Source organism: Microtus pennsylvanicus, chromosome 5 (assembly GCF_037038515.1).
Source record: "Microtus pennsylvanicus isolate mMicPen1 chromosome 5, mMicPen1.hap1, whole genome shotgun sequence".
NCBI classification, from domain to species: domain Eukaryota; kingdom Metazoa; phylum Chordata; class Mammalia; order Rodentia; family Cricetidae; genus Microtus; species Microtus pennsylvanicus.
This window is the reverse complement of record NC_134583.1, coordinates 85306559-85325736: the sequence shown is the minus strand read 5'-3', so window position 1 is coordinate 85325736 and position 19178 is coordinate 85306559. Positions and strand designations below refer to the sequence as shown.

Genomic DNA, 19178 nt, shown 5'->3' with positions numbered 1-19178 from the left:
GTGGATTGGTAAATAGGATGATTAATTGGTGGATAGAGAGATGAATGGGTGGATGGATGAATAGATGGTTGGGTAGATGGGTGGAAGGATAGATAAATGGATGGGGTAATAGATGAATGGATAGATGGGTAGATGGATGAGAGCGTGTGTGGACAGATAGGAGGATGGATGGATGGATGGATGGATGGATGATGGATGGATGTTTGGATGACGGATGGATGGGTGGATGGGTGGGTGGGTGGATGGGTGGGTGGATGGATGAATGGGTGGATGGGTGGGAGAAAACTGGGCGGATGGATATAGCACTTTCAACACATCCTCACTAGTACTTCCCTTCATTCTCTATATGTGCCATGCGGAGGTCTTTTTGGATCCTAGACATGTGGCCCTTTTATCATTAGGGCCAACAAAGATATTGGGCTGATCCTGGGCCATAACTGAGGAGCTTAACTTTTGCTGGATGAGCCAGGGCTTCAAGGGTCACTGTACTCAACTGAAGCCAGCAAGCCTCATGGGCCAAGAGAAGAGTGTCCAACCCTCAGATAAAGATGTGCACTCATCCAGACCCAGAGAGGAAGGATGCAAGGATACTCCTTAGAAGCCTGGTGGCTTCTCATCTGGCCTGTTCTCGGGGCCAGAGCTGGATGCTACAGAGTGTGGCCATGCTGGCCTTTACTTTTCAAGGATGCTCAGTCCGCTGAGTCAGCACCTCCCATGTCCTGATCTGTTTTGTCTAGCTCCATTTGAAGAGAAGCTCTGAGACACCACCTGCCAGGGATGCCTGAGCTCTGTACTTGCTGGCTGTACCCCTGTGGGCAAGCTGATGTCCCCTATATCTTAGCCTCTTCATATTAAAAAAGGAGCCGATGGAAATATTTTAACTAAACTGAACATGTGAGTTTGTGAAGATGAAACTCCAAAAAAGCTATTTGCTGACCAGAGAGTGCCCAGGAGGCACAGGCATTTTTCGTAACAGTGTGTCTTTGTGGTCAACGGCTTTCTTGTGGTCAGCGCCGTGTTGCGACACAGTCAAGATTGGGATGTGTTGAGCTCAACCTCTGTGGGTCAGGCTTCATTTCTTCTGCAGAATCATTGCTTCTGCCCACGAGGGGCAGTGGTGGGTATTTCCTAAGTGGACAGTGGGCACGGCTGCTCAGATGAACACAGGCTGGCCCTGTGATCCAGCAACTCAACTCACTAGGTGTAAACCCCAACAGACAGAAGCTTGTGTACAAATGTTCCAAGAAGCCAACTTTGTCCATTTTCAGATGTTATAACAAAACATCTGGGCCCCAATAATTTGAGGTGGACAGATGCTTATTTGACTCATTTTCTTGGAGACTGGGGACCCTAGCAGCATGGAGCCAGCATTTGCTGACATCTGGTTGAAGGCCTGGGACGGGTCGCTGTGTGGTGAGGCAGAACCAGTGCACCAGCTCAGAGCATTTTGCCTCTTTGTATAAAGCTACAAGAGCCATCATGAACACCACCCTCATGTCCTCATTTAATCCTACCGACTTCCCAAAGGCCCCACCTCTTAAAACCACCGGCACGCATGCGCTCGTTACCTCTATAATCACTGTGGTCAAATACCAGATGGGAACAACTAAGGGAGGAGACTTACTTGGGCTCATGGTTTGAGATGATTCCTGTCTATCATGACGGGGAAGGTTTGGTGGCTCTGGGGAATGGGCAACAGGTGCTTTACATCCTTGAGTCCCTCTCTCCTGAGCCCCACTTCTTCCAGTGAGTTTCCACCTTCTAAGGGATCCATAGTTTTCCAAACAGCACCCAGACGTCATACACATTTCACACCCAAAACGTAACAGTGTAGAGTCCAGGATCATGTTTCTAACAGGAGAATTCTTTCCGCTTGCTTGCGCGTGTGTGTGTGTGTGTGTGTGTGTCCATACATGTTTGTGGTTTGCATGGGCAGTCACAGGTTAGAGGAGGACACTGGTCATCCTGCTCTTGTATTTTGCACTTTATCCCCCTGAGACAGGGTCTCTCACTGAACCTGGAGCTAGGCTAGGGACCAACAAGCCTCAAAGATAAGAGCTCCCCCCTGTGCTGAGGTCACAGGTCACGTGTGGCTTTTTAGATGAGTATTGGGGTCCAAACTCACGTCCTCAGCAAGTGCTCTTATGCACTGAGTCATATCCCCAGTCTCCAGCATGTGAATTTTGAGGGGAAACTACAAACCATAGTGGCAGCTTTACACATGAAATTCAAAAGCGCAGATGGCCCCAGTCCCCCTGAATGACGAACAGGCACTGTTGATGTGATCAGGTTTACACTGTGGAGCTCATTTACCTACAAAGGCACCAAGTACCCATACATGAGGTAGCATGGATGAAACCAATGGTCAACCATGGTGCTGTGACGTGTCTTAGCGTCTTGTGCTGCCGTGATAAAATACCTTGATAGGAGCAGCCCAAGGAGAAAGGGTTTATTTTGACTCAAAGTTGTTGTTGCAGCCATCATGGCTGGGAAGTCACAGGTGCAGAGCAGTGGTGGGCATTTCCTAAGAGCCCGAGGGAGCTGAACATGTTCCACGAACACACAGGAAACAGAAGGCAAGGAATTCATGCTTGCTAGTGCTCAGTTTGTTTTCCCCATCTCCTACAGCCAGGATTCCCTGCCCAGGGAGTGGTTCCAATAATCTTCCACAGTCATGCCCAGAGGCCCATCTCCCAGGTCACTCTAGATTCTGCCAAGCTGAGAACACTAACCTGAAGGCTTTGCACTGCCTTGTCTGGAAACAGGAAGTAGAAGCAGCCATGTTTGAGGGTGACATGAAGATGAAGGTTGATGGCTAAAAGCAACAGAATTTGCCTCTGGGGTGAGAAAAATGTTCCAGAACTACAGTTGCGATGGCAGTGTGGCATGTTGAATGAGAATGCCACCGAGGGCTGGCAAGATGGCTCACTGGGTAAAGGGACTGATGATCTGAGTTCAATGGCCGAAGGGGAGAAGCAATTCCCAAGAGTTGCCTTCTGACTTCCACGTGTATGATGGGGTACAGAATCCCCCCATGTACAAATACAATTAATTCATTAATTAAATGAGATGTTAAAATCGAAGGACATTGAGTTGTATACTTTAACTTGCAAAAAATGTTCACAGTATGTATGTTTTAATTAAAAGCTATTTATGTGTATATGTGTATGGAGATTTGCACATATGTGGGTATAGGTGGAGCTGGTGGAATAGGCAGTTGTGAGACACTTGGAGTGGGTGCTGGGAGCTGAGCCCGGGTCCTCTGCAAGAGCAGTAAGCACTCTCCAGCTCTGGCATGTATATTTCAGCACACGGGAAGAAGATACACTCAAATGAGGATGACTGTATACGCCTGATAACATGCATGGCAACCAGATAGATAAGGTTATAAAGACAGCCAGTGAAGCCCATGGTGCGGCACAACCTCCTCCTGGTGGTCCTGTCACCTGCCTGTCTCACTGGCTTCCTTTTTCTGTGTGTGGATCATGACTACCCAAGCCAAGACGAAGGAATGCAAATGAAAGTCAGTCAGAGTGGGGGTGGAATTTTTAACAAAATCTCTAATATTTTTGAGGAGATCAGCACACACATTCTCTCCAAACTCCAAGGGGTTATGATGGGTGTAGAGTAGACAGTTAGACACTGCCAGACTGGGTTGGATTGCTGTTTATGGCTCCCTGGTACTCTTGGGGTGTGTGAATCTGGGAAGAAGCAACCATCTCTCTGGCAGGAAAGGATCCAAGGTCTGCTGAATCCTGATCATGGCTGGCTGCTGTGTCATCTGTGTGACTGACATTCTGTGACTGGGGTTGTCAGCCTTTGATGGTCTCAGGTTCTGGTCAGAGAGGCTCACTGTTACGTCAAGATGCCGGGCAAACGGAACAAGCGGCAAAGCTAAGATGAGACACATCCCTAGTAGAGCCAGGCGGCTGGGGAAGTTCATGCCATGGAGGGAAGAAGGCCAGGAGAAATTTGGGGAAAGTGAACCAGGAAAAGGGGGATAATGGTGTGCAAAAGAAGGGAGGGAGGGAACATGGGAAAAAGTAGAGGCAGAGTTCTATCACTGGACCAGCAAAAAGGCAAGGGGTCAAGTCAAGGTAGGTGAAGGGTAATATGAACAGTTAATCCTTCCAAGGCTGGACCCTAAGGCAAGACTCAGCTTTTAGGACAGGACATTTGTTCCTGGAGCTGCAGACACAGCATAGACTCTAGAACAGGTGAAGAACAGGCATCAGTCCCTTAGGTGATAGGGAATGGCAATAATCATAGGGCTAAGGTCTCACCACAATGACAGAGAGACTGGAGTGTGCAATGGTTAGAGTCTGGTTAAAGGACCAGGTCAGCTCAGAATCCCAGCTCTGCTATTCTGAAGCTCTGTGGCCTGGAGGTTGCTATCAAGCCCACTATCCTTCAATATCTTTGGGAATTTGGTGAGGGTTAAATAAGTTAGCAATGAATGGGTCTCACCAGAAAGAACCAGAATGGTGCTGGGGAGAGATGTCTGTCTAGAAAACCAGAAATCAGTGTTACTGTGTTGGGAGTCAGGCAACCACCAGGCACTGGCCTGCCCAGTACTATCTTGCCCAGGCCTAGGAGTCAGCTTAGTCCTGGCTGCCTGCAGCATGGACTTGTGGCCAGCTCAAGGGCTAATTACTTTTGTCTTCAGCCTCAACTCCATCCCTCATGCCTGGGAGCTAGCACAGGGCAGTCAGAATAAGCTGGGCTCTGCTCTCGTAATGCTCACAGTTTATGAGAGAGACCACATCCCATAGTTTGTCCCTTGGGGAAATTCCCTGACAGATGTATGTGCCTGGCTAGGCAGTTTCTGCCCTTTCCATGGATAAAAACAACCCATAATAGTAATAGCTCTTTTTGCACAAAACACTAGCCAGGGGCACCCTGATCATACTGATGGAGGTTCCTATGCTCCCACTCTCTCTCACCTTGTCCCCTCCCCAGGGCAGTCTGGTTGGAGGAAAGCAGTGAATTTGCTAATGAATGATTGATCCTGTGGGACTAAATTGCAGAGGCCATTCTCAGAACCCCACAACCTCACATGGCGGCTTTCCACAACTCCATCTCCCCTTCCTTCTCATCTCAATTCTACTAGTGCTGTGCGCACACACTAACTCCCAGGGCAGATGAGCCCCATCAATTATAGTCCTACAGGACATTTAGCCCACACCCTTCCTTCAGTTCATTTACCGGCCTAACCACTTGGATCATAAAACTCCCTAGCACAAAAGGGCACCACAGACAGAAACAAATCAATGCTAACAAGATGCCTGCCAGGCACTCTGGGAGATGGGCAGCTGGGCAGGATGGATGGAAGGCAAAAAGGACCCTATGTTCTCCTTCTGGGGTTAACCAATGGGTGCATCGGAGGACCCTGTGCCCCAAACTTCCAATCTGGAGATAGTCATCTGCTTCTTTAGGACCTCATCTTTTGTAGTCTGGGCAGGGTAGAGACAGCCTTAGACAGAGATGGATGGAAATAAGGTACAACCCCATGACTCAGGACTTAGCCAGGGTATAACCAGACATGCAAAAAGAGAGACATGCTTTGCAGGCCGCCAAGACTCAAACCTCCCATGAGGTCCCAGGCAGGCAGCTTTTCTGAGACTCAGTTTTATTCTATGAAAGATGGTAGTGAAAGATTCCCAGGGCTGACCATCACCAGACTCACGCTGTGTGACAGGTGCTGTGCTGGCAGCCTGTCTGACCCACAGGGAGAGACACCGTACAAGGGAAATGGATGTAAGTCCACCACCAGACACCGGAGATGACTCTGACAGTGACGGAAGCATGCAGCATGAGCAGGAGAGTCAGGGGCAGCCAGATGGTCCTGGAAAGGCATGTTTGGGAGTTTGGCACGTGAGCTGAGACCTTAGCAACAAAGCGAAGGCGGGAACAAAGCACGGGCCACCACAGATGCTCTGCCACACCAAGCCTCTACCCATCCTCACGGAAGAGAATTCTCTACCAAGCAGATGGCCTGTCTCAAAGTAATGAGCTTCCATGCCTGGGCGGGCCAAGGACTCAGGGTGGGGATGGGACAGGATGGAAGATTCAGGGAAGGGGGCTGAGAATCGGTGAAATACAAGGATCCCGTTTCAGCACCACGGACAGAGAAAACCCACTGCACATCTCTGGAGCATGAACAGAGCTGCTTTGAAGTGGTTTGTTGGTACCTGCCTTCACCTCCTAGCACTCCCTGACTCTGACCAGCCCTCAACCAGACCATCTAAGCCCTCCCTGCGCCAGCCTCAGCATCGTCATCACCACCACATCCGTCCACTCCCCACATTCGCCCTGAATGTTACTGACGCTCTTCAGTTTTGCTCAAGCCCTCCCCCTGTCACACTGACTATTAAGTCCTTTCCTATACACCAAAGCTGGGTGGCTATCCTCTCTCTTTCAAAGTTCTTTCCCCTGGTGTGTGCTCTCTTTTATCCCCCGCTTTAGACTACGAGCTCCCAAAAAGGTGTGGCTAATTTCTGTTTGTCCTCTTAGCTCAGTGCTTCCTGGGGTACCCATTTATCAGCTGCAGAAATGAATCAGTGAACGGAGTTCCAGATGTCATTTTCCCCAACAGTTGCTGAGCATCCATGATCTCAGAAGCTGTGCTCCAAGCTTCACACATGTCTTTATTTACAGGTAAGGAACTGAGAGCCCTAAAGTGAGTGATGGGCCCAACTTCACACAGCTAAGAGGAAGCAGAGCCTGAACTCAGACCTGGGTTGGCTGCACAACCTGTGCCCTTGACCATGGCTCCTCCTCTCTGTCTCTCTCCAACTCAGTGCACTGCCATCTGCCAATCCCACAGAGTCTGAGCACAGCAGCCATGGTCCCCTGAAGTGATTCGGGATCTTTTTTTAGCTTGAAATTGAAATCACTGATGCTTCAAATTAGAACCTCACAATGAAAGAGTCAAACCTTCAGATCTGCTACAGGGAAGTACCCTGCACCCGCCTTTTCGGCAGGAACTCTCTGCTGCTTTTGAGCCAAACCACCTGTTCTCAGTCAATATTGAGGGCAAAACTATCAGTTTTTCAGGTCCAGGGAAGGAGAGAAAGAACCCGGATTCCCAGATGCTCAGGGGCTCCCCTCAGAGGAGCATTTATTTTCAACCCTCAGGAGTAAAGACCCCAATGTCAACAGCCTTGGTGGACCTCACTTTAATGGCTATGGTCCTAGAATGGCAAAATTTCTAATGCTATAATTGCCTGAAAGCAGACCTCAATGGCTTGTCTAGAAGTTCCAGCTCCATGGAACAGAAACACTCCATACTCAAATAAAGGGACTAAGACAGCCACTGCTCATCTTTGATGTGAACCAAAACTGACAACCCAAGCACAAACACAGAACCAGGCCAGGAATTCAGCCCCAGTTCCTGCTAACATCTGCTGGTGCCTTGCCCATCTTAATGAATACAATACCCATGAGTACTATTTGAGTAAGATATAAAGATTTGGGAGGAGGCAGAGAGGTTAGGAATACTACATTGGCCACTGGGGTCACCTGTGGGCAAACGACAGTCTTTGGTGATGTCCCAGAAGACAAGACAGAAAGAGAGGTGTGAATTGAGAAGTGAGGCTGTTGTCTGGACAGAGAGAATTTGGCACTGGAGAAGCCACAGAAAGGCTCTGTCTCAGCCCTGGGATTTGTTTCTAGAAGTTACAGCACACAGGCAAATGGAAACTCCCATGATTATCTGAAAGCCGGGCCCGTGCCAGGGCAGGACTGTGCAGGGTGGTGAGGGCTCAGGGCGCAGAGGCCTAAACCACATTTGCCTGCCAGGGGTGTGGGATGGCTACAACAGGGACTTGTACTGAACAGCACCTAGCCTGGCTTGTACGCTCACCACTTAATGCTGTATTTGCCACTGTACACCGGTACACACGTCTGAAGGGGTCACTGCCAATGTGTAATCACCTGCCATCATTATAGCATATTATTATTTGTTTGACAAATGTTCTCCAGTCTTCTGTTCTGAGTCAAGCATGCTAATGAGGCAGAAGGACGAGACATTCATCAACAGACACTGACAAATGCTAACGTTGTGCCCAGCACTTCTGACCCCTGTCTTCCTTGGAGAGCTCCTGGGGTACCCATTTATCAGCTGCAGAGACGAATCAATGAACTGAGTTCCAGATGTCATTTTGAGTGTCCATGATCTCAGGAGCTGGGCTCCAAGCCTCACATCTTATTTACAGGTAAGGAATGGAGAGCCCTAAAGTGAGTGTGTGCCCAAATGAATTTATCTCAGGTGACTTAATTCTCGTACTACCCCTGTTTCCGATGAGGCAGGGAGTCCTCTCATGTGTTTATGAATAATGCTCTCAATGGATGATTAATACAGACTGGGTCTTAGCTGCCTTTCCTGCAAGCCTTGCTGAGGTCCGAGGCAGGGGGATTACAGCTTTGGAGGGAGGAGTAGCTGCCATCACGCCAACTGGGTTGGAAGCAATGACTTGGGCAAAAGTGTGTAAGAAAACAAGACTTGTCTTTAAGGACCTGACTGAGAAAGCTTTTACGGCATACTCAAACAGTCTCTGAGGAGAACACCGGGACATCCCTCTTCACGTTTTCGCTTCAATACAAACCGAGATTATAAAAAAACAGTTCCCGGCATCTCCAGTGCAAGTGTTTAATACGAGGAAAAGGTAATTAGCGATCTGCAGCGTGGCTGTTCGAGGATGAAGAATATTGCCGCCTGCTTTAATTGCACGGGAAAACCTACTTAGGGAAATTAACACAAAAAACGAGATCGGCCACTTCAGGGCTAAGAAAACAATCACAAAAACCATAGGAGTCTTCACAGCCCAGCACTGGCTGGCTGGCTGGTGAGGGAAGGCCCTGGGGACAATTACTAACACCAGAAAACCCTCTCCTGGATGCATGCCACCTTGGCCCAGGAGGCCAGGACACCACTCCATAGTGCTCCATAAACTTCTTCGAAGGAATGTTCCATTTGCAAAATGAATGCACTCTCTCTCTCTCTCTCTCTCTCTCTCTCTCTCTCTCTCTCTCTCTCTCACACACACATACACACACACACACAAATGAACACTATAGAGAAGCTGAGAAACAGAAAAGTCTGAAGCAAGTGGACAATGTTATTCTGTCACGGGTGTGGGGCGAGGAGGGCAGGGCTGTCGTCCTGCCTGTAGATGGGATTACACAGGTGATTGTGTCTCTGTTTTGTTCACTAAGCAGAACTGCACTATACCCGACGGGCATGGAGGACTCCTTGCAGGGATTTGTAGTAGATTCTGGCTGTCCCTCCTTCCCATTCTCTTATTATTTTATTTGCGTGCTGTGATTGCTGCTTGCTTTCAACACAATTCCCCGAGGATGAACTCCTAGATGTGAAATTGCCTGCTCAGTTCTCCACTTCCTGTAACTGCTGTCATGTTGGCCTCCCCAGAATTCCCGGCACTCTGGCCTTTGCTCTAACAACACAGATGTGTCGTCACCAGCAACAGGTACGATGGTTCTGAAAAGCAGTTGCTAATTTGAAAAGAGAAACAGGTACAACGTTCTTTGCCTTGCTTCCTGCCCTATGCACAGGCGGAAGCAAAGTGTGCAGGTCTCAGCTCTGGGAGGTGAAGGGCACCTAGTTAGGCACCCTGGGCAGGGTTGAGAGTCTCCCATAATCTAACTGTGACTGTGGGAAGCGACCCCAGTTCTCGGTACCTTACTTTCCTTATGTGCAATACAACGACTGCAGAGGCCGGTTTAAAAATCCTGTAGAGATTAGAGGGAGAAGTACGTGACAGACTGGTGCACCTTAATGGCAGTAAGTAAGGACACGGGCCTTTGGTGTCACCTGTGGCAGACACTACTTGCTTGCTGTGTGTTTTTGTTTGTTTGTTTTTGTTTCTGTTTTTGTTTTTCTGGTAAATTGGCTTAAGGGCTACTTGTAAGACATGGGGTATTTCAGTTCAAGAAATAAAACTTGTTTTCAAGTGCGGAGCCTGTGGGAAAAACTCCACCTTGGCCCTAAGGATACTTCCGCTTCTACGTGTGCAAAGGGGATTTGGGAGCAAGCCGAGGCAAGAGCCTTAAGCACCCACTCTGCCCAAGCCAGAGGGCCACTGTCCTGTCTGCTATCATGGTGCAGCTGCGGCTGCATGTGTATGCGCATGTGTGCAGCGGTCAGCGGTTGATGTTGAATATCTGTCTCCAGTGTTTCCACAATATTTTTCCAGATTGTTCTTCTCTGAGCCTGGAACTTTCTGATTTGACTAGAGTGACTGTCCAGTGAGTGCTGGGATTCTACTGTCTCCGGCTCCCCAGATGCATGCCTAGCCACCCCATTTTTAACATAGGTGCTGGGGATCTGAAGTCCACATGTTTGCACAGCACTCTCTCCCTGGCCCCTTGCTCAGCTTTAAAAAAAAAAACAACCAAAAAACACTGTGCCCAAAGTCCTGCTTATGGCTCCGGCCTAACAGGCTGGGGCTCAGACCAGGCCTTGTGTCATTAACAGGCATTTTTGATGAGAGCAATGCCAGCCAACCCTCAGAGAATGATGGATCCACCAGCCTGTGGGACATCACAGTGACAGCCAGTTCTCCTCTCCTCATCCTTGAATAGCTGTCCTGTGCCAGCCACGCACATCTTTCCATGACTTTCTTGGCTGCTGGAGTTTCCAACCTCTCACCTGACCTGCACTTGCCCAGCCACTCTGTCCTCTGAATGCCCCCCCCGGTCACAGTCACTTGGCTGCTTGTCACGTCTCTTAATGACACTGCCATTGGAGTTCTAGCACAGGGCTCCCTTTCCACAAACTCTATCATCATGGGAGGAAAATGCTTTAAAACAAAAACAAAGCCCCTGCTTATACTAAGTGCGCCCAGATGTTTCTCCTTGTCGTGATTCCCTAAGCAATCCGGTCTAACAGCCATGGACAAAGCCTTTACTACGCGGTGTAAGCATGGAGAGCGGATCTCGTGTCCCAGAGAAGCTGAATGAGTTCTCCGTCGGCATGGGACCACTTTCTACAAAGAGCCAGAGTATCTCCCAATCTTGATACACTGGGGGGCTATAGCTCCCCTCTGTAGCCAGTGAATGATGAGTGTGTGGGCATGTAGAGCCACTATGATCAAATGCCCTCATACATGGGGCTCACACACCCCCTCACTCAGAGCTGAGGCGACCTCTTTAAGAGAGCTGAGTTCTCATGCTGACACTGGGGGTCTTTTATGTTGTTGTTATTCTATCCTTGACTTCAAGATAGCTTGTTGATAGGGCTGGCATGAAGGCTCAGTAGGTAAGAGCAGTTGTTACCAAATCCAAGAACCTGAGTTCAGTCCCTGAAACCTACACGGTGGAAGGGGACAACTGACCCCAGCTATTCACTGAAAATACAGAGAAGCTGTCCCCTGGGAAGTACATGCCTGTGTAAGGGTAACTAAACTCCACAGGCGTACTGTAGCATGCACGCACACGTGTGTGCGCTCATATGTGCACACGCACACAGAGTATATATTAAAAGATTTAAAGGTTGACAGAGCTTTACTCAAATCTTATGATTGCTTTGTGGAAGAAGTGTAGTTATCAAGGAAAGAACAAAACAACAAACAAAACCTTCCCTAACACTTTATCAGGACAGAAAGATTCTAGAAGGTAGAGCCAGAGAAAATCCTGTACAACAGGAAACCCTTCATTACAGGCTCCAGCACCAGGCACGATGACAATGTCAGGGCAATCTGACCGAGCTACAAAAAGAGGAGTGGAGCTTTGTGGATACTTGAGATGTTAAAAGTCAACTCTCACTTCTAAAGTGGCCCCTGGTCTCGAGGTTCAAACCACAGCATGTAATTTTAGAGAGAAAATATGAAATCTGACATACTCTGCAGATTCAGGCAGCAGAGAAGGCTTGCTAAGGGGCACAGGGAATCAGGGCTACATGCCGACACTTAAGGGAGCTTTGCCCACAGTCACCCCAGGCTTCATGGGGTGCTCGAGGGGACAGCTTCACCCCACACGGATTCATAAGGGATCACATAAAGCTTTTTAAAAACAATCCCTCCAAGATGGAAAGCTATTCACTGAAAATACAGAGAAGCTGTCCCCTGGGAAGTACATGCCTGTGTAAGGGTTTATAAACGATTTTAATATCCCAGTGACAAAAGCCAGCAGCCAAAGAAACAACACAACTCGGGGAGGTGGACTTAAATTCAGGCACCTAACAGAAATTCTGAGTTCTACCTTAGGAAGCCTGGGGAGCAAAAGAGGAGGAGCCTGTTCCCCACCCCCAGGGGCCAACCCTTCTGCACCCCACAGCCCCATCAGCAGCACACGGCTGTGATAAGCAGCCTTGTGGGACCATGGCATGCTAAGTCCTTCCATAGGCCATGCACAAAATCATAGGACCACACACAGCCCTACCAGGCCTCAGGGGTCAAGTCAGACAAACCTAAAATCCTGGAACTAAGAAGTCACCGGAACAAAATGCTTGTTTGCAAAAGGTAAACAGATATCACAGATATACATATATAGTCAAAGGAAGTGCTACGAGGACAGAAAATTGTGGGGTAGTATGCAGGACATCCCCAGAAAAAGTGCTGCCCCAAGCACTTCCACCTCAGAGGCCCAGGCTTCTTTTATTGACTAATTTATCACGGAAACAGTCAAATGAACTGAACATCAGGGGGTACGCGTCCATCTGCAGCCCTCATTTATTATTGAAACCCATATCAACCTCCTGGAGCTCCCTCTCTGCCATCACAAGGCCACCCACACAGCACTCAGAGCCCCAACCCCAGGCCACACCCCCTCTGTCTCTAGTGTCTCTCACACACAGGAAGAGGGTTTGCGTCACAACCGCATCCTACAGAAGATGATTCAACTTTGTCTGCATTTCCAGGAGGGCTACAAACCCCATGAACTCAAGGAGCTGCAGCCAGCTTCAGCGACCCCATTCTGGAAGAGATTCCAACTGTTCCAGCACACAGGAACCCAAATTGGCCTGTGCCTCACTCAAACCAGGCGCTGGGAGGTCAAGAGTAGTTCAAAGTGCCTTTCAACAATGACCTGAGAGTCACACATGACTCCTTACCTGCCTCCAGCCCTAACAATTGTGCTTTCTTTTCTCTCCATTCCTGTCAGTCCCTTTACCGGTGTGGACAAACTCCAGAGAGATATGCACAAGGCCACAGATAGAAACCACCACAGGCAGCTGCCATGGAAGGCAGGGTAAAGGCTCAAAGTGCAATCTCACTGGGACAGGTGAGGGTGTTCTCTTTTATGTGACGGATATGCATTGAGGGGGGTGGAGACACCATTGGCTGGTGAGATCCACCTGTTCATGATCTCCACCTGAGTGTGAGTTCTGACACACTTGAGGCAAGACTCAGAGTGAACACGGGGAAACAAAAACTGCCAACAAGGTCCATATCTGTCGAATCTGATCATTAAAAACGCTGTCTTTCCAACCACATTCTTCCATTCACCCTGCTTCCAAAGAGTAACAAGTTCTCTCGCACAGTAAGAGTAAAAGCAACACCTAAACCTGCGAAGAGGTGGGATGCCCTGAAGCACCAGGATGCAACTGTCTCGCTGGCCCCAAACATCCAACTGCAGGTGAAACTCACAGAACCAACACTTGCACACAAGGACGTTCCTCAAACGATCAGATGTCACTCTGCTTCTGGGTACCAACCGAAGTTAGTTTCAAAAACTTCTGGACATTGCAGATTCCTCTCCGCCCACTCCAGCCATTTTCCTTCCCCCGCCTTTGCCCCATGCTCTGTGATCCTTAAAGACCATCAACCATGCAATGAACAGAGACCAACCAACTCTTAGTTACCCGCAACACACCTCATGCTAGCTAATACCACAAGATGGCTTGGTGACGTGCCCTTAGGACGCAGGAGCGGGCAAACCACCCAAAGATCTGTGTGGCCCCAGCATCATAAAGATGTCTCCATCTTCCTCTTGAAGACCCATGGCCAAGTTCCATGTATGCTTTATCCTCTCAAAGAACTATGAAGTTGACACTCAACATCAGGGACAGAGGAAACAGCAGGGGTGAGGACACTCGGGGAACACAAGCCACGCGGCCTAAGTCATCCACCATCCTAGTGGTTGTGCTCAGAAACACAACCCACGTGAGAGTCGGCGCTCTCCCAAGCAGCACGATACAAACACCTGTGCCCTACCTCAATCAAGAAGTCCCCGGTCCTTAGTCCGGCTTGCCACGCAACCCCACCTTCATCCACGGACTCCAGGTACTGCAGGGCTGGAAATGCCGGTGTCGGTGTAAACTCCTCAATGGGGGTATCAGCTAGGAAGAGAAAGAAGTTCTGTGTTATGAGTCTGGGGGATGTTTTCCGAGTTAGTCATCTCACTGGCCATGGGATCCTGGGAGGAAGACAGCCACTACATCCCCCATTGGGAAGCAGTGGTCCTGGCTAGCTCTCCCCAGAGAGGGAGGGGCTCATTACTCACATGCACATCGGTGCTAATGTAAGTCACAGAGCGGGGTGCACGCCAGTACCCCATCATGCCTCTTGGCCTCTCTGCCGAAATCATGGGATAAAGTACTCTGCGGTACATGTCTACACGTCTGTCATTTGCTTTAAAAGTATCAATGACTAAACATTTTCAGTTCTAAAAATGGAAAAGTTCCTTCCTCTACCACACAGAGCTAGGGAAAGACCATACTGAAATCGGCTGCCAATTTCACAGCTATACAGACTTGCAACCCAGGGGATTCAACTTGGAATAGGGACAGAGCACAGTGTTGACCCAGTGGGTGGCTGCTGATTTGGAACCTGCTCTGAAGTCTCTGTAGGGGGGACCTGGCTTTCTGTGACCATCACATGACCAGCGTGCCTCTTGGCAGAGCAAGGCTGGGCTTCTGGGGCCCACGGGGCTGCTGAGGGACTTTCTCCGTCCTCCTGAGAGGCCGGGGGTGGATGGGTGGGAAGGTGTGAAGCCCGAATTGGGGGAGGGGAAGGCACACCACACAGGCATGGACCTGCACCCTGGGGGTGGAGAAGGCTCTGCTCTTCTCTTTTTGGATGGATTGCCGTGGGCGGCCAGAGCCTATGACAGGTGGGCAGGCGAGCCAGGGAAGGAGGCCTCCCGCACAGGTACAACTGCCACATGGATGACCCCCCACCTGCCTCAGGAAGATGCCTCTTCTTGGGAGGGCTGATGCCATTTTGCTGTAGTTGGGAAGGGAAGCCCCACACTAGGGGTGAGCATGGGCACTGCTTTGGGCTGTGACCCAGAGCCTCCCCTTCCCAGGCCACAGGGTGTGAGCACTACCAGCTTAGTTTGTGGCAGAGGGGACCTTCTATTCTCCTTGCCTTTGCAAAGTCACCTTAGAGGTGAGTATCTGGACACCTGCCATCCGTGGAGCTGAAACCCGTCCCCAGCACAGGCCAGCTTCCGGGTACCTCAAACTTGGGCTGGGCCATTCTGGGTATCTGAGATCAGGAGCTTTGAGAGCCGGCGCACTGTGACTGAACTGAAGCCCAAGCTGCAGGGTCTCCCCAGGACTGAGAGAAAAGGGGGGAGGGAAGGAGAGAGAGCAGCTCATTTGGAGCAGCACTGTAGATGGAAAATTAAAAACAATGCCTGCAGGAAGCCTCGATGTTTTCGGAGGAAGGCAGAATGTTAAAGAGCATCGTTGTCTAGCAACCAAGTGCCCCCAGGAAAATGCTTGTTTCATGCTTATTTCCAAGCTAAGGAAGGTTCATCATACAAGCATGTGTATAACACACACACACACACACACACACACACACATACATACACACGCGCGCGCTAGAGGGGATCCCAGAACGCTTACCTTTTGCCCCTCGGAGCACGAATCCAAAGCCCTCGTTGTCTTTCTTCTGCAGGACCACCGTCTTGTCCTCAATAATGCAGTCACTGTAGAGAGAATTCCGGGGATAGCGACCATTATTGTAACCGGTCATCATCACGGTGGCTGCTCCACCGCCGGGGATGCTCATCATCACAGCCAATTAATCACCCAGCTCGGATCCAGGCAGCATGGAGGAGCCTGGGCAGCAGCTCGGTGCAGGAGGAGCTGGGGGTGGGGGGGTAGCAGGATGGGCGAGCGGGGCACAGTGGGATGTGGAGGGGGGCGGCGGGAGCAGGAGCCAGCCGGGGGAAGGAGTCATGGATGCTAGAGGGGCTGCCCAGGCCGCCAGGGAGCAGGGGGCCCAGCTTAAGGGACCTGGGGGCTGGCCAGGATGCCACCGCCCAGAGCAAAGAAAGTAAGTGGCCCGGGTGGTGGTAGTGGCGGCAGAGGCAGTAGCGTGCTGAAGGAGGTCCCCAGGCCTGTCTCGGCCAGACGCATCTTCCAGGGAAGCAGAGGAAATCAGCCGGAGGAATAACCAAGAGAGCTGCTTTGCTTTGCTATTTCTTGAAGGGGCTTAAAGAGGAGATCAGGTTCTTTCCGCTTGTTCTGTGCACGAGCCAGCAGCAGGCACTGGGGACGCAGAGACCTGTGCTTTGCAGCCAGCGCCCCCTCCCTCCCTCTCCCCCGTCCTAGGGAATGTGGTGTGCAGCAGGAGCCCCCACAGTCATCTGATGAGCCCACAGTGCGACCGGCGCGGCTGCCTGGGCGTCATCCCGCGCGCAGAGGATCCGCAGGCTGGGCTGGTGGCCGGCGGGAGGGGGAGCCGCCAGCTCTGTGTCTCTCTGGGCCACAGAGGCCAAGGCTGAGGCACCGGTGAGAGAGTGAGGGGCTCAGGCCATTTCAGTCCCACCAGAGCCAAGAAAGGCAGCGGCTCCCTCCCGGGGAAGATGCCTTGCTGAGGACAGAGAGGCCGGCAGTGTCCCCGTTGCAGGGAGGACTGAGAACCACAGGGTTCACCTCTTTGTAGAGCATTTCCATTTTTAAAGGAAACAGACTGAAAAACCTCAACTTTGCTGTTGCGGCCAAAGTCGCCTATCACCAACATTAACAGAACTCCAGCTGTCCACCTGGAGGTGCACGCAGGGCATACAGGAAGGAAGATGCTGCCTACTGACTCGAGAGTCACCAACTGTGGCCCTCTTTGGCCTTTTTGGTGGGTGCGGAAGGGCAGGAGACAGGGCTGTCTGCATCTCAGATTCAGCCATTGCCCCCGCCCCCCGGAAGTAAGTCAGAAGGCAGGAAGTCTGGGGGTTGGGACCTGGAGAAGGAGGGAGAGGGTTTTCTTTTCTCGAGTCCCAGTGGGAGGTGTGAGCACATAGGACGCGGTGGCCACAAACCCCAACGGAGGGAGTAGCAGAGCCCTGGGGTACAGAGGAAGCAGGGAGTGAGGAGCAGCTACGGGCTCCCAGTCCCACAGTGGTGACAGTTCTCTTTGGCGGCTTGTGGTCTACAGAAAGCACAGGATTTAGAGTCTGGCCTGCAGGCAGCAGCCGATTAGGACCCGGCACCCTGGAGCTGGAGGAGCCATGCAGCCCCATCTAACCAGCCTAGAAGGCCAGTCTAACCTTCTGTCATTGCGACACCAGGCTGACATTACCAGCTACAAAGTTCATACTTAACCATGTAAAGTTGCAAGGAAAAAAAAATAAGACAATAGAATCTTAGAATGTTTGAGCAGTTTTATCATTTTGGGTTGGCCCTGTTATAGCTGCCTTGGGTAGATGTGGCCAGTGTTCTGCCAGTTAGACACACCTGGTAGCAGGTGAGGAAAGAGCAGTGACTTTTTTCACCGTTCCCATTGGGCAGGTGAGACTGATGACGTTGGGGACACCGTGGTCACTCCTCACAGGGTCATACTAAGTAATGTCCTCCACCCCCGTGCTGTGTTCTGGACATTGGCTATGGGGAAGGCAACATAGGCTGGGCAGTGACCCAGGCTGTGAGCACAACAGTCTAGGCAGGATTACTAGCCATAGAAGTCTGAGAAGGTATCTGAGAAGCTGGCCTCAAACCTTGCTCTGTTTGCTGAGACATGCCGCCAGCCTCCTGGGTCATGGGCACAGGTGTTATGAGACCTCTTATACTCAGTTCTCAAAGGCTCCTGCGGCACCAGGTCCCACTGGGGTGAGGAGAACCCATGGGTGAACCACTAGGCTGGCCTGCAGAAGCAACAGGCCCTGTGGTCCTCTGCTTCCCCTATCGACAGGCTGTAGCACGGCCCACAGTCACTTGGGGCTGCTGTGGTTGAATGCCACAGTACCTGTGATAGTGTGGTTTAGTGACAAGGCCCCAGGGAACCCCTTTCAAGTATGGTCAGTAACTGGAGAGGGCCTGGCTAGTAGCCAGTTCCTACTATCACATGACTGCTTGGGAGGAGAGCTGGGGTGGGGAGAGACTTGTGGCTGTGGATTCAGGGACCTTACAAGACACTGGGTGAAGCAAGCTTACGCCATACCCTTCCATCTTCCCACTTTTGTGCCTGCCCTCAATTTCTGGAATATAGACTCAGGTCTCTTACTGGAGACCCCTTTCTCCTCCAACTTCCCAAAGGAAAGCCACCTGCCTTGGAGCCAGATAGTAGAAACCTTGTGGTTCCCTTTATGCACCTTCTTAGCCATGAGAGTGTCTCTGAGCTTCTGCTGCTCAGCACAACCCCCTTCTCTCCATGTACATTAGCAGCCGAGGGCTGCTTGAGGGTCTCAGAGACGATGTCGGCATAGTCCCCTGTGTCCAGGGGACCAGCAGCACTGGCTTTGGCCTGGCTCAGGACAGAAGTCATGGAAGGCTCCCAGAATGCATTTCATCAGCCAGCAGAACCTGAATGCACCCAGACACTTCCTCACACCACAGCCACAGGGACCTGCTCAGAGCAGTGGTGCTGTCTGGACACTGGCTGTCCCCTGACTGCTTGGAGGGGCAGGAGTGTCACTGAGCCTGGTTCAAAGTAAAGTGTGACTCTGAGCCTAAGGTCACCCTGACCTTCTATGCCTCGGATCTTACTCTATAGAATGAGAATGACAACCACAGGTATGGCTGTGGAGGAGGGCAGAAAGAGGGGGCTGAATACCCCTTGAGACCCTGCACTGTCAGGGCGGCCCCTGGTGGGCAGTCAGCTGTAACACACAGGGATTACTTTCAGTTTGAAAGAGTCACTATTAGAGGCTTCTTCTGCAACTCCAGGCCAGAGCCTTCTCCCAGAGTCTGATCTTTTAAGACCTTCCCGGCTGGTTTCTGCTGTGACAGCCCTATGTGTCCAGAAAGACCCCCCGCCCCCCAGCCTTTCATTCCT

The 19178-nt window shown here is 50.8% G+C and overlaps 1 protein-coding gene across 13 annotated transcripts in view; it reads right to left on the bottom strand.

Annotated features, from left to right (window-relative positions):
* The window catches only part of Shank2 (SH3 and multiple ankyrin repeat domains 2), a 443257-nt gene that overhangs the window by 115387 nt on the left and 308692 nt on the right, over positions 1–19178 (bottom strand). For all 13 annotated transcript variants that reach the window (XM_075972893.1, XM_075972896.1, XM_075972898.1 and 10 more), the window contains 2 exons: positions 15812–15894; positions 14172–14296 (listed from right to left, as the gene is read on the bottom strand). In XM_075972893.1, the coding sequence (XP_075829008.1) occupies positions 14172–14296; positions 15812–15894 (208 nt within the window). The remainder of the gene's footprint in view (positions 1–14171; positions 14297–15811; positions 15895–19178) is intronic.